General features: G+C 34.7%; 1 protein-coding gene across 4 annotated transcripts in view; it reads left to right on the top strand.

Annotated features, from left to right (window-relative positions):
• The window catches only part of ADGRB3 (adhesion G protein-coupled receptor B3), a 772,638-nt gene that overhangs the window by 705,205 nt on the left and 50,858 nt on the right, over positions 1 to 16,575 (top strand). For all 4 annotated transcript variants that reach the window (XM_037842636.1, XM_037842635.1, XM_037842634.1 and 1 more), the window contains 4 exons: positions 8,223 to 8,373; positions 10,883 to 10,952; positions 13,385 to 13,451; positions 15,976 to 16,061. In XM_037842636.1, the coding sequence (XP_037698564.1) occupies positions 8,223 to 8,373; positions 10,883 to 10,952; positions 13,385 to 13,451; positions 15,976 to 16,061 (374 nt within the window). The remainder of the gene's footprint in view (positions 1 to 8,222; positions 8,374 to 10,882; positions 10,953 to 13,384; positions 13,452 to 15,975; positions 16,062 to 16,575) is intronic.

Raw genomic sequence — 16,575 nt, 5'->3', positions numbered from 1 at the left:
GGCCCTAACCCGGAAAATGGCTAAAAACGGCTCTCCACAATTTATCATATGAATTATCCTGTAATAATAAAAATGAATTTGGGAAATCTAAAAATAAAATGATAATTGGGAATTGAGTTTTAGCAAATGCTTTTACATTTATTAATATGGTCACATGGCTTCTAGTTATTTAATCTGCTAATATAATAAAATATATGGAAGTCCTTTTTTAATGTTGAGTCATCCTGTATTATTGGAGATACTCTTATTTGATAGTGGTTTATTATCCTTTTGCAGTATTTCTGGGTTCAAACTTTTATTTAGTACTTTTACATTTTTGTTGAGAAATGAGAATGCCTTATAGTTTTCTTGTTCATTTTGGTATTAGTATTATGCTGGCCTTGTAAAATGAATTAGGTACTACTAATCTTCTTCTTTGTCCTGGAAAAAATTATAAAAAGGGAATTATGTTCCTTAAGTTTGTTAAAATTAGCCTGTAAATTTTTCTGAAAATTTTTTGTCTGTTTTGAAGGATTACTCCTTTTACTGCCATTCAGTTTTATCTACATTTATTAGTTTGGTTTCTCGGGCCAATTTTGATCATTTATGTTTTCTAGAAGATTGTCCATTTTATGCATGTTTTCACTTTTATGTATATATAGTACATGCTATTTTTTCAAAATACTTTTAATAACCTTTTTCATTCCTAATATCATTTATTTTGCCTTTTCCCCACACCATTTAAAAAAAAAAAAACACAGTTGCCAAAAGTTTAGCTGCCTTACTGATCTTTTAGAGTCAGCTTGGGTTTCAGGGATCAATATGACTCTTTCATTTTCAATTTCATTAATTTCTGCTTTTATCTTTATTAAATTCTTCCTTCTGATTCCTTTATGTAGCCCATTTATTTTCATTTTCTTTTGTTTTCTATCTATGTAAGGTTGTACATGCCATGAGTAAATGGTTTATAATTAGGTTTTTAATTCCTTTTTACTCCATGATTATTTAAAAGTTGGTTTTTTTTTTTTTTCCATTTCCAAGGTTAGAGAATTTTAATTTTGATTTTCAATTTCATTGTATTGTGGTCTGTGAAAAAGTCCTGTATGTTCTAAACTTTCATAAACTTATTTTATTTAATTTTTCTCCTTGGACTAGTTGCTTAAATGTTCCATTTTTATTTTAAAAAACTGTGCATGCTCTGTTTCTTAAGAATAATATTGTAGAGAAAGAGATTAGATCAATTTTACCAATTAACATTCTTAATATAAATGTTCAAACATTTTTCTGTCATATATTTACATTTTCTCAACAAAAATGTAAAATACTGCAAAAGGATAATAATCTTCCATATTATTATTTTTTCCTTCACTTTTTTCTGTGGCTCTCTGAGTTATATATGTTAAGTCTTTCTTAGTTTGACAGTTTCCCGTAGGTTTCTCAGTTTTTGCTTCATATACATTGAAATAGTGTTAATTAGTTTCATATAGCAGTGTTACTTCTGAATCTTGTTTATGGCTTGCTCTTTTTATCAGTATGAAAAAGTCCCTCCTCATCTCTTAATGCTCTTTAAAATACATTATGATATTCTGTCATAAGAGTTTTGCATATTTCTTTAATAATATATATTTTTCATCCTTTCTTCTTAATCTTCATGTGCCATTGGGTTTGAGGTATGTCTTCTATATCGAGTATTACTGGATATTGATTTTTTTTATCCATTATAGAAATTAACCTTTAACCAGTGAATTTCAAGCATTCTCACTCATTATTTCTATGTTTTGAATTATTTCTGCTTTATTTGTTTTTCATATTTATCATTTTTTGTAGTTTTTGTTGCCCCTTTGCCTCTCTTTAATTAGACTGATAGATATTTCTTCGTTCTATTTTTCCTTTATTAGTTTACAAATATTTATTTTTTTCTACTTTTTAGTGGTTACTATAACATTCTTAATACAGATGTTCAAGCATATTTTCCTGTCATCTAGAATAAACCAGTATCTGTACTATCCCCAAGAAAAAGTAAAGATGCTTAGCATACTTTTATTTCCCTCTGCTCTCATAACTCTCACCCCTCCCATCTTTTAACCCTCATTGATTTTATTTAGAATTTTATATCCAAGTGATTGTATTTTTAAAATTTAAAAGAAGAATTCCTTTAGACCGTATATCTTAATTGCTTTCTTTGTTATGTGTTGATTCTCTCTCATTCCCTCTTCCTGGATTTCTTTTTCTTCTGATTGGTATAGATTGTCTATATCTTTCAGAGGAGATCTTGAAGTAGTAAACTTCAAAGTTCCTTTAAATTTTAAAAATACCTTTTTCTGACTCTCACTTGAATAACAGTTTGACTGAGTGTAGAATTCTACCTTCAAAGTTATTTTTTCTTGAAATATTGAAGATATTATTCCACTGTCTTCCTTTATCCAGGGTTGCTCATAAGGCGTCTGATGTCTATTTCTTTGTAAGTCATATATCTTTTCACTCTGACAGCTATTCAGAGTTTTTATTTATTCTTGATGTCCATAAATTTCAACAAAATGTATCTAGCCATGTGTGTGTCTATGTGTGCATATATTTGTATGTTTGTCTTTAATTTATCCTGCAGTCAGGAGAAAATCTAACATAATGTTTCTTTAAATGCTGCCTTTTCTCCCGGTTTTCTCTATTTCTTCCTTCTGGAATTACTTGTAGACAGATGTTAGAGCATCTGAGTCTATCCTGTCCCTTAACTCTTTCATGCTTTGCATGTCTTCATAGCTAGTACCAATGTCTAGCACTAATGAAGCTGAATCCTACCTTTATCAGCAGCTTTGAACTCAGGTGCTCTCCTTCAACCTGCTCTCATCTGATTTCTGTTTCTCAGGGATTTCTCATAGTTTATAGTCCACCAAGGTTTACAATTTTTTTTTTTTAAGAAAAAAAAAGCAGTTATTTTAAGAAATATTTTCTGTTGTCTCTAGGGATTTGGGGTGAAGATATACTTGAGGGTGATAGATATAAGTGGTTCTCAGTTTATTAACTGAAATTCCTTTTCAAATTTTGTAATATTTGTTAACAGCTTTTATAAGCTCTGAAGCAAGGCCAGATTGGAGTTTGGTAAGGCAGGTTTAGCAGAAGAATTGGATGATGAACTTGAAGTTGCTAGTGAGTCTCATGTTTGGAATGCTGAACAGTGAGGCCCCTACTATCATGAGAGTCAAAAGTAGACACAGAGAGGCTGAATAAGAGAAGCTGTAATACTGGGAGTGATAATTGAACAGGTGTGCTTTAATTTCCTGGCTGCTACAACAAATAATATACAATGGGTTGGCTTAACATCAGGAATTTATTGGCTCATTGTTTCAGAGGCTAGAAGACTTGCTTCTTCCGGGGTTGGTGTCTTCTGGCTGGCTGGCAATTTTTAGGGTTCCTTGGCTTTTCTGTCACATGGAAATGCACATGGCAGCATCTTCTCCTTTCTCTTCTGGGTTCTGTTGCCTTCCAGTTTCCTGATTCTCCCCTTAGGTTTTCCTTCTGTGTCCAATTTCCTTTGCTTATAAGGACTTCAGCCTTACTGGATTAGAGACCACCCTCATTTCAGTTTGGGCACAACCTTAACTAATAACATCTTCAGAGGTTCCATTTACAAATAGATACATACCCACAGGACTAGGGATTTGGACCCAAACATGCCTTTTGTTGGGGAGGTATGATTCGGTTCCCAATTATCTGCCCTCTAGACCTCAAAGAGAGATGTTCTTTTCATGTGCAAAATACATTTCTTCCATCACAACATCCCATAAGCCTTAATTCATATCAGTAACAATAATAAGTACAAAGTCTCATCATAATCACTTACGGGTGTGGGCCATACTAGGGCAAAATTCCTCTCCAAAGGACCTGTGAAATCTAGAAAACAAGTTATCTGCTTCCAAGATACAATGATGGGACAGGCATAGGATAAACTTTCCATTACAGAAGGAATAAATTGGGAGGAAAACTGGTGTCACAGGTCTTAAACAAGTCTGAAACCCAGCATGGCAACCTCCATTAGATCTCAAGGTCAGAGAGCAGCTGCGGCTTGATGCTTTGTCCTTCAGGCCTGATGGAGTAGCATTCCCATCCCTTCCTAGCACTTGCACAGCAGCCATTCACTCCCTGAATACTAGGGTATAAGCCCCACTCTCTCCAAACACTGGGTAGCGGCACTCTCCCTGAACAATGGGGCACAAGGCCTGTCTCCTCCAAGCACTGGAGCAGATGGCCTGCCCCTCCAGTGACTGGGATGGACTCTCCCTTTCCACACACAGAAGTGGACCCACTCTTTTGGCCTGAGGAGATCTTTTTGGTCCCGACATTTCCTTCCATGGTTCTGCCCTTAAAAATCATTCTTCCTTTAATTTGTCCCCTCTCTGTCCCTTTCAATCCAGGCTGGCAGTGGATCTGCCCATTCAAATTTTGCAAAATTTTATCAGCTTTGCATGCAATTCCAGGAAGTCCAAACCATCAGACAACAGAACTTTCGAAAGATTCTTCCTGGATAATTGTATTTCAAATCTTGACATCCACTGAAATGGCTGATTGGATCCATATTCGGCCACACCCTCTTTAGCAAAAGAGTTGTTCAATGAAGCCCTCATATAGAGCCCTGACCTCTGGGGACTCATTCCTGAAAGTTCAGGGAGGTCTCTGATAGAGCCGTTTTTGGCCCTAGTCTCAGAGCACACTATCTGAATCATTTTACAATATTCCCAATCTTTAATTGCTGGTTTCATTATGCTTAACAGTTAAATCCTCAGTTTACATCTTTCCTCTCTCATTTCACTGTAAGCTACAAGGAAAAGCCAGGCCACACCTTCCATACTTAGCTTGGAAATCTGCTCAGTTAAATATCCAAGTTCATAATGTTCAAGTTCTGCCTTCTAGCTAACATCAGAACACAGATTTGCCAAGTTCTCTGCCAAGGAATGCCCTTCCTCCAGTTTCTGATAACACATTAATCATTTCCTTCTAGAACTTCATCACAAATACCTTTACTGTCCATATTTCTACCAGCAGTCTCTTTAAAGCAATCTAGGATTTTTCTATCAACACTTCACAATTCTTCCATCGTCTACCTTTTCATTAACCAATTTCAAAGCCATTTACACATTTTTAGGTATTTGATATAACAATATCCCACTTTCCAGTACCAAAACTCTTTTAGTTTCCTAGCTACTACAACAAATAACATGCAGTGGGTTGACTTAACATCAGGAATGTATTCACTCATGATTTCAGAGGCTAGAAGGCTGGCTTCCTCTTGGGGCTTGTATCTTTAGGCTAGATGCCAATCTTTGGGTTCCTTGGCTTTTCCATCACATGGAAATGCACATGGCAGTGTCTTCTCCTTTCTCTTCTGAGTTCCGTTGACTTCCAACTTCTTACTTCTCCCCTTGGCTTCTCCTTCTGTGTTCAGTTTCATTGCTTACAAGGACTTCAGCCGTATTGCATTATAGCCCACCCTCATTCAGTTTGGGTGCATCTTAACTAATAACATCTTCAATGATCCTGTTTATAAATGGGTTCACACCCACAGGACTGGGGTTTGGACTTGATCATGCCTTTTGTAGTGGACATAATGCAAAAATATTAAACTGTATATAGACAAGGAGAGTGAGAATTGGCACTTTGTAAGTGGAAAAATCCCCCTGACTGGAGGAATCCAAGGGGTGGTTGAGTGTTGAGGGTTGCTGGATGTGAAATTTAGGTTATATAGAAGTAGAGATCATTGGAACCTAGAACATTGGAATAGCCACCCTTGTGGATGCTATTATGACACTTGCGGAATATAATGAAGTTCATTTGAAAATTGCTATTTACAAAAGTTGTATTTTAAAAAGTCTATCTGCATTATAATAGATTAGCAAATGTAACTTTTCAGTAGAAAATCAGTGGATGTGTTTCACTGTGTGGAGTATTCCAATTTTACACTGATTCCTGACATGATGAAGCAAAAAGTTCCCTTTCTCTGTTTCTTGGGATCACAGGTTTTATCACACTCTCCATACAAGATTAGTATTGTGATTTTTTACATCTTTTATCCACACACAAACTCACTCTTTCTCTCTCCCTTTCTCTCTCCTTTTCTCCCTCTCTCTCTCCTTAGGATCATATAGCTTGCCTCCATACTTATAGCATTTTCCAGTCATGTATGAATAGTCATCTGACCATAGTAGAATGCTATTGGCCATAGGCATAAACCTCACTTCAGTAGTGATAATACATTTACCCACAAATGTTGTGGCCATATTATTGTTCAGGAAGACATGAATTATTGAAATAAATGTCAGTAGCCCAAAACTACAAGTATCTCAATTTGTATTAGAATTAAAGTGTCAGGAAATCCCAAAGTAACAAACATAATATAGAGAGAGCAAATTACAAACAAATATTGACCATCTTATTCTTATTCGCTATAAAATTTCCGTGCATCCAGCTTATAGAGTCTAAAGTTTCAAGCCATTTTTACATTGTTTGGTATAAGCCTATGTTGATAGTTTAAAAATGGAGAAGGAATAGCTGTGTTAGCACATACACAACTGAAATGATGCAAAATGGTGGGAAGAAATGAAACGTGAATTAGATAGTGTTAAATAGTCTCCAGGTATTTGGTGGTAGAGTTATCACTGAAATTCAAATTGGTATCAGGGATTGCAGATCAAGATGGAGCAAGGTAGGTAACCCACGGGTATTTAAACCTTCACTTGGAAAAAGAAGTCTCAGTGTTTCAAGTATAGAAGGAATCACAATTGGTTAGCAGTTGTTATGTTATACCTGAGACAGGAATAAAGTATGAAAAAAGTGTTCGAGAAATCCATGACTTTATCATATTCAAAGTTATCATTTTTGTAAGCATTAACTTAGGTACTAAGTAGGTTTAAATACCACGTGAGATAAGGGATCAAGTGCTGAAAAGGGGTAACACCTTTTTTTAGTACTACTTATCATGATGATGATAACAGTCACAAATGATTGAGCAACTGCAATACGTCTAGCACAGTGCTAGGCAGCTTCCATACATTCTCTCTCATCATTGCAACAACCGTGAGGCAAACATGATAAAGTTCTATTCATAGAATTAAAAGAAGTGAAAAGCTAAGTTAACATCTGGTGAATGTCAACAGAATAAACAAATATGAATAATTTGGTACAGAAAATAAAAAATTTTTAAAGATAGTCTTAGTCGGTGGAATAAGATAGAAGTGGGAGGATAGGGTTGTATTTTTATTTTTTGGTTTGGGATTTTTTTTAATGACTTTTGTTTTTAGTCTCACTCTCTTTGTTTGGTTGTGCTTCAATTTTTGGATGCAGCAAGACAGAATTATGATGAAAGCAATTAGTTTTGTTGTTTGTTCTGGTTTATAAAGACCTGCATCCCAACAAGATTTACACAAAGAAATTATACCAACAGTGAAATAATAGTAGCTTTTACCAAAATGAAGCTGCAGACCTTTAGCAGACAAGTCACAAATAACAAATGGTGGGCCTCTTCAAATTCGTTTAAATTTCATGAAGAAGAAACATTTAGGAAATCATAGCTGTGTTCTGCCAGTGACTCGATTTAGCTTTTCGATGGGATTTGATTGTGATACACATTATAATGTAATAACACAGAAGCAATGTATTAAGCACTTTAAAATGCATGTTATTTTTTGTGCTAGACTATTAGCCCAAGCCTCATTTCATACTTTGCTATTATACCTTGAATATCACACTTGTATAAAAACAAAGTAAAAGTGGATCACTTTTCCTTTAGAAATGCTGTTGAACTTGCAAAGATAATGTTAGCATCAACATAAATAAAACAACGAAGAATTCTCAGTTAAAAAGGAAGAATATAAAGGATGTAGCCAAAATAATTATGTGAGATGTCTGTACCTTAAATTAAAGCAAAGAAAGGACCATTGCTGTAATTATATTTCAAGAAAAAAAAGTCAAGTAAGGCAATAATTTTAATCTCCATTGAGTATAAATTTACATTCTGGGTTCTCCTCATTACAAATTGAATTCATAAATGGAATCAGGACATATTTTTTCCTATCATTGACACTGTGTACAGCTTAAAGATTACAGGGTTTCTGATTTCTGTAAATAATCACTCTGTCACAGAGGTATAGTAGATATTTGAAATAGAAGCAATGAATTGGAGATTAACAATCCTCTGAAGAAGAAACGATCCCCACCACCACCATATTCATTGTGAGTCTTTGTTGTTTCCACAGAGCATCTGTACAACCACCACTGCATTTTTGCACTTTTTCTTCCTGGCTTCATTCTGTTGGGTTTTGACTGAGGCGTGGCAATCATATATGGCTGTAACTGGAAAAATTAGAACTCGGCTTATAAGGAAACGTTTCTTATGCCTTGGATGGGGTAAGCATATTCATATACCTTTTACCTTTAATACTTGTATTAGGAAGCAGTAGAGGGTACTTATGCCCAAGCTACTTTTTTGTGTGTCCAATTTGATATATGGAAGTTGAAACATAAGGACACAGTCATTTTTTAACACTAACAGGTCACTGGAACTTTAAAAAGGAGTAAGTTTAGTGACGATGTGGCTACAGGCAAGAAAAGCAAATTGCTCTCTGTCAATATCTTCTGAAAATGCAGAATGTTCAGGGTCCAAAGTAAGATGGTTGACAAGGCATGCACTCCCCACAAGAAAACTTTGAGGCGCTCATTCCAAGAGTCCTCAAAACAACTAAAGACTAATGCCATTTATGTTAAAGGAGAAAGCCGTTAAGGGAATGAATGAAACCTCACTGTTGGTCAAGAGGATTCCTCAAAGGGAAAAAAATAGAATTTCTGACTAAGATATTAATTAAGTCATTGCCTGTCTTCATTACGTAAAATTTCTCTCAAATTGCCTCATAAAATGGACATCTTGGAGATCTACACATTTCACAGGGTCAGTTGTAATGATAGCCTAATTAATTTAAGAACCTAGTTTAGAAAAAAACAGCATTTTATCGTGTTTGGCTTTGAGTTTTAAAGACCCTCCACTAAAAAATGGGAAAATTTTAGACCAAAATATAGAATAAATCCTGATGTATCAGAAGATAGGAAAGTAGGATTCTAGAGGGAACCTGGGAAATTACAGATAGAGTGGACTTATTGTAACACCAGAATAATTCATTTTGGGAAAATAAAATCATGAACACTTAAAATTATCCATCAGATTTCAGGAAGGGTCTATCATGTCTGACTAATATATTAGGACTCTTTGCAAAGGCAAATGGGGAGGCAATTAAGAAGAGATTAGAAAACATAGTCTACTTAGACTTTCATAAAACTTTGGTCTAGGTTTCATGCCAAAGGTTTTTGAAGTTGAACTAATACTCAATCAGGGGACACTTTTGTCATGAGTTTGTACTACAGATCTAGGAGAAATAGGATGCAGGTAAATGAACTTTTTTCTTGGGGAAGTATCTAGTAGCAGCTTGCAGGACTGGCATCTATCTTATTTAATATTGTTATCAGAGATCTTGAGGAGGCTTCACAGCTTGTGTCCATGTTTACAGCTAATACTAGAATATTTGGGGTAGCAAAAAGCCGAATTGATGATACTAGAGTATCAGAAAGTCCATGAGTGGGCAGAAAAGTGATGTATGAGTTTTATTATTGGGAAGTGCAACATAATGAATTTAGAAAGAATTTTTTTAAATCCAAATTGTGTGGAAGGAAGAATATTAGCCATTCAGTTATGACCCAAGAGACTTTTTTTTTTCTAAACTTGGTCCAGAGTTATCACTAAAGCCCAAAAATCCAACAAATAACATGCATGAAGAAAAGAAAGATGATGAAGATGACTGTGTGTGTGTGTATATATATATATATATATATATAGTCATTGGTATTTGTTCAGAAGTGTAGTGTGCCCCTCCAGGGATGCTTTCCATAGTTCTTGGTCATTGAACCTCATGAAGGAATGTGATATCACTAGATAAAGCTCACACAGGAAGGAGGGGAAGTGTTAGAAAGACAGAGGATGTGTGTGTTGGGGAGCAAAAAAGTGATTGGATGATTGATTTTTTAACCTGAAAAGGCAAACATGAAAGGAAAACATAACAAAAGAAATTAACAGCGTAGATTAGCCTGACCTCTATTCACCAAAATACACAGGTTTCCATTGAGCTTGAATGAGGCAAGTGTGAGTCACATAGACATAAACTAAAAGAAGATGTTATGTCAGTATTGGTGCAGGAATGCAGATAATTGAATTCAGAGAGGGACGGGGCAATGAATGGAGTAATGCATACCTAAACATCCCTGAAGAGAAACAAGGATAGTTCTTACTTTCATTAAGGATTGTTACTGAAGGATGACCAGGAAGCCAGAAAAACCATTCCTTAGGGCCCCTTGACCCTGTTCCTACATTCTTGTTATTTATAAGTAAATCATGAAGGAAGAGTTAACTGGTAAGATTTATTTCCTTCTTTCTTTTTGTAAATACAATCTGATATGGATCAACATGTGACCAACCAAATGTTGCATTTCTTTAATAGTCCATCACACCAGAGCATCCATTTTTTTGTCTTTTTGACTTTGTAACTATACATTTCCTTTATAACAGTGTAAACCCCTAGGAAAAAATACCTTAAAAGATATACTAAATCTCTGTTATTAGTTCTCTTTAAGCTTATGTCATACCTGGTGGTATCCTAGCAACCTCGGAGAAATGCACTCAGTTAAAAACAGCTGTCACTCTCATACTTTTGAACTTGAAAGAGCCCTTTTAATGAACAGATTGTTTTCTGGGGTGGTTCATCCAAAGGTAGTTGCTCTGATCTAGGCATATAAAGTTTGTCCTGCCTTTTCTTGGGCCAGTACACACAGTGCTTATAGCTGACTATGAAATGTAACAATGCTTTTCTTGCAGGTTTACCAGCACTGGTAGTGGCCACGTCAGTAGGCTTCACCAGGACGAAGGGATATGGCACTGATCACTAGTAAGTCCGTCCACAGCAATAAATCATGTTTTTAATTAAGAAAATCATCAAATAAGTTTCATTAGCCTTGGTTGGCTCTGCTGATGGTTTGCATTTTGTCATTGAGTCATTAACAATGGCAGAAATTACATTAGTGGGGAATGATGTAAGCCAGCCTAAATGCATAAAGGTTAGAAAATAAATGCTGTAGCTCCGGTCAGAATCCTTGTTTTAATTTTTCATTTCTTAATAAGATCAGTGTACTTAACTTTTTAAATATATATATTTTCAGAACTGGATGAACCTTGACATATTTACCTTTTAGAATGCAATTCTAATCTGAGCTTCTGATTTCATCAATGATATTAGATATTGGCATCAGCCAAGTTCTGTTATGTTAGTTCAAGTTTTGTTGCTGTTACAGTATGTTTTAGTTTGAATATAATAAAATTATATAGCAGGGAATCAAGAGATTCCACATTAGAAAATGCCTGGGTTTCACATTAGAAGGGAGAAAATGGGCTATGGTATAAGCCAATCTTTATCGTAGCTGTAATACTGATAAATTCTATAATAGAATTTATAAGGGAAATTTATATTTAACATTTCAAATTTAAAACAATGCATTTTTGTGTTTTGCTTCATCTCTTTCAAGATGAGAAATAATTAAGAAATAGGGAAAGAAATATCTTATTATGCATCAGTGTTAAAGTGCCATGTGTAGTTCTATTTAATTGTCATCAGGATTGAAGTAGGAATCACTGCTAATTAGGCCATCTGGTGGGTTCATCCAATTTGGGTGTGTGCCAAGAGACATCACCTGCCCATCCAAAAGAAACCTCCAAAAGATTTAAAGGACTCATGTCATAAGAATACTTATTTTCCTAATGCAATCTGTATAATCAAAAAAATTATGTGATAGTATATGCTGTATAATAGTGGTTACTGCAGAACTATTATTTTTAAGTTGTTACTTTTTGCAAAATCATTACTGTTTTGGTATAAATCCAATGTTTGAGAAACACTATATTGGGAATGTGGAAATAGGTAGGATTCTAGATGATATAGTTCCTACATTCAAGTAGCTCATATTTAAAGCAAAATAGACTAAATGCGGCAATAAGTATCAGTTTGAAGATTAAAAAAAATTCGGTAGTAATTTAGTGACAATTCCAGAAACACCAAACTGAAGCCTTTATCAGAATAAAGGCTTTTTCTTCAGGTATTTTACATAAAATTAGATATTAAGTTGGCTATCTCAAAGTGGGAAAAGTAGGATTTTATCTGTCTGCTGCTATGGCAAGGAACGATAAATGCAGACTTTGAATACATACACATTTGTATTTATATATATACATATGCGTATGCATATATACATAGTTACTAGGTTTAAAATTGTGATTAAGGTATAATTTACATAGAGTAGAATTCTCTCAATTTAGTGTACAGTTCTGTGAGTTTTGACAAATGCATAGAGTGATGTAACCACCACCACAATGAAGATATAGAACAGCTTTATTGTTAGAACACATATATAGAACTGTTATTGTTTATTGCTGTTAAATTTGAGAGCAGTGTGCAGAATCTGTGGCTTGAGAAGAAGTATTGAAAGGGTCAAATATTGAAAGGGTCAAGCATTAAAGGGATGATTACTTGCACTCAGCAGTGATAAAATGGTTCCCCATATTGTCTTTCCTGGATTATGCATGTGAGATCTGTCACCTCTCAAGGCCTCCAGTGCCAAGCACCAAGCCCTCTTCATTTCTCTATGCTGTGAGTGAATGAATGGTTTTACCTAAATGGGTTACCATGTCTCTATCAATGCAAACTCACACCTCTTGGTGAATTTAATAATTGAAATAAACACAGACGCACTTATTTTTATTCAAAAGCTTATCCTTAGTGAAATTTCTTAGTGATGTGGGAAAAAAAATAAAATTAGAAGAAAATAAGCATGCAAAATGTAGATTATCCATTCCCTGAAACGGTGACTTTTAAAGCAATTTTTTCGAATATTTCAATGGCGTCAAGGAAGAACAGGTAAATGACATGTGTAAGACTAAAAACACACTGTTCTTGCTTAAAGGTATATTCAAAAACTCCCTAATGGATATAAAACAGCATTTATATAAAACTTAAGTAATAGTCACTTTTGTACTGAAAGTAAATATAGAAATCCCATGGAAAGAGTAATTGGTCTAAAATGTTTTAACTGCCTTAAAGTAAGGTCTTACAAAAAAAGTTTTTCAGTGAGAACTGTAGCATTGTTCAGTCACGAAATGTTCTAATTCTAGCCTTTTCCATAGCTTCTAAGAGTATTTTTTAAATTACAGACCTTTAAAATGTGTAAAAATTCTAAGACTAAATGCACAGTCTAAGTTATTTGTATCACACTTTAGTGGTTCAACACTTATCACTAATTTTTGTTAGTTTTTATCTAATGTTTTTCTCAGCTGCTGGCTCTCTCTTGAAGGAGGACTGCTCTATGCTTTTGTGGGACCTGCAGCCGCTGTTGTCCTGGTAAACATCAAACTCAACTTATTTTGATCTTTTTGCAAAGAAAAAAACTGTCTGTTGCACTTAGAGTGACAATTTTGATTGTGTTGTTTTTGTTGGGCAGAAATGTTAAAGCTCAGTGCACTATTACTTTGATTTGAATATCAGTTGCTATTTAGTCTTTAATAAAATAGTAATCTTATATGAATAATCTTAATCTGAATACTGAATCATCTTATTCTGAATACTGAAGAATATTAAACTTGGGAGTGTGGAATTTCTCCTACAGTAATTTCATATTTGTTAAGAAGTTTGAGTTTTCTTGAATAACTTCTTTCTCTTTAATGTATAAATTCAATGTCATTTCACATTTGCGCTATTCTGTACAATCTACATGGTTGTTAATAGGGACATCTTGAAGGCTCCTGCTACAAAATACCTATAAGAGAGAAAATATATATCCATATGTCAGGGTTTCACAATGTCAGACTGCTGATTCGCTGGACTGAATATTTCTTTGTTATATGGGGCTGTCCTGTGCACTGCAGGATCTTTAGCAACATTCCTGGCCACTGCCCACTGCTGCCCTGTAACACCCTCCAGGTTGTGGCAATCAAAAATGTCTCCAAGCATTGCCCTGTGTCCCCTGAGGGTTGAAATCACACCTGGTTGAGAATCACTGTCATATGTTAGACATAAGAATTTAAATTTTTTATTTTTAGAATCATAAATATATTCTTTAACATTTTAATTATGGTAGCATGTAAAATTTCCTACCAATTTGCCTTTGTCTCTCTGAATTTATTGATTACAAATCTTTCTTGTCCAATAAATCTTTGAAAATAAGGGAGGAAAGAAATGATCGAATTAAATACCAAGATCTATATCACTGTTCAATTATATTTCTAATTAGAAAATTACCCTTTGGTGTCTTGAATGATGTATTCGATAAATTAGAAGCTAGGACAGCTTTCTTAATAACTCTGATATGTCACTTTTTCTTCCTTTTAAGTTTGTTCTCTTTCCTCTAAACTGTAACAGGAAGCAGGAACTCTTCATGGTACACCTGAAAAATAAAATCTAGGCAGTAGTGTTAGAAAAGAGCACATAGAAATTGAAACTAATAGACACAATTTGCCTGCTGCATCGAATTTTTATTTAATCAACTGAATTGTTTCCCTAAGTTACTAAGGTAATATACATTTACTCTAAAATGAAAAAAAGAATATATGTATAACTGAAACACCAAGGTATTGTCTTTGGAGTGGTGATGAATTCCCTCATGCTTAAGTTGTGGATTAATAGAATCCATGGAACACACTTTTTCTCTTAGTTTGAATAATGAGAAGTCTGAAAAGAATTAAGTCTTTCTCTTGATTGAACGGTATGTTGTCAGAAAGCAAACTATGAAGAGTGACACCTTCTATTTCCCTAACAGGAGTGCTTTGGATCTTCCTTACACAACAGTTAAAGAGATTTCAGCTATATTTTTCATCTGGCCAGAGTTAATTGGAAGCAGTAAATTTTTTCTTTTCTCTTGACTAGCTATCTTGCTAATTTGAGACAGATTTATGTGAACTAATAATTTCGATGTAAAGACTTCATATTTGTATTGGGGCGCACCAAGATTCTGTTACCCAGGGATCATGAAGGTTAAGGGATAAAAGGAAGGCAAAAAATAAGAAAAAAAATTTTCAGTGGCTAGTTTGGTTTCAGCATTGGATTGGATTCCTTTATCATTAAGCACTGGTAGGGTCGAGAACCGTGGGACCTCATTATAACAAGTTGCTATACATAGATCACAGCTATCTTTACAACTTTCTACAATTTCACTTGAGAAAGAATAATACGGTGATTTCATTTCAATTGTATTATGCAAAAGGCCTTTTAAGTGAGAGTGAGAGAGCCTTAGAGAATGATAAATGTTCAACAGACTATCTTGTTAAAATAAAGGTGTTAGTGTCCATTTCTTCAAGGATTGTGGTGAGTTGAATGGGCTTTCCCTTTTGCCTGAAAAAAAGCATAGTACATCAAAATGCCCCCCCACCCCACAGGAGACACTAGCCATACAGCATGAGGATTTTAGGCCTCCTGTCCCCTCTGCTGGGGGCAATGTCAAATCTTTAGCACCTTTAGCTTCCAAGGCTCACCTGAGCTTCACAGTCTAAGAATCTGTTGGCTCTCAGGCATAGATTAAAACTCATTTAACCAAATGATTTTATTCAGGGTGATTTAGGAAGAAAGAATGCCAGTTTGGCATAGTATGGTACCATTTAAAAGTTAGCCAATTAAAGGGTAATTTCCCCTGTATTAACTGCAAATTCTGGAAATTAAGTGTACTTAAGCCTTTAAAATAACCCACTACTATTAAATTGATCTGTATACCTTTATGTGCTCATAAAATACTTGAGAAATGCTTCATATCACTACTATTGTGAATTTCTGATTCATTGATGCTTATACATTGATAAAAGATATTTTTCAAGTAAACCGGGACCTGATTCCCTTCAATTTCATTGAAAGGTCAACCTCTGTTTCTGTTTGACAGGTCAACATGGTGATTGGCATTTTGGTATTTAATAAACTTGTTTCCAGAGATGGGATCCTAGATAAAAAGCTCAAACACAGAGCCGGGTAAGCTGCACTTGGTGGATTTTGAAGATTCTTTACCAGTGAATCCCATATTCCAATTCCAGTTCATCATTGATGGCATTTGACTGTGTCTTGAATTTTGTTCTTGATGTATCGGTGTGTCTGGTAGATTTGCCCATTCAAAAATATCCAATGCACTATTTTAAGTAAAGTGACCACAATCCAAAACTAATAAAACAGACCATTAAGAAAATCTGAGTTATTTGTGTATATGGCCTGCTTGTAAGACAAGAAGATAAAATATTGACTAGGCTTAAAACAGCTGTCCACAAGTAAGGATTTTCAAAGCCTCCCTAGTTTTGGTCACAAATGGCAGGAGGGTAGATTGAATACAATGTTGGTGTGTAATAACACAGAAAGGTGACAAGCAAACCTAAATAGGGTAAAATTACTGCATTTTCTTTGATTAATTGTATATCTCAGCAAAGTTCTTCCCTTGAAATAATCACTTATCAAACACTATTTTTGTCATATATTTTCATGCTTTATGACATTT

This window comes from Choloepus didactylus, chromosome 7 (assembly GCF_015220235.1).
Source record: "Choloepus didactylus isolate mChoDid1 chromosome 7, mChoDid1.pri, whole genome shotgun sequence".
NCBI lineage: Eukaryota > Metazoa > Chordata > Mammalia > Pilosa > Megalonychidae > Choloepus > Choloepus didactylus.
Note: the sequence above shows the minus strand (reverse complement) of the source record. Positions and strands in the feature narration are given on the sequence as shown.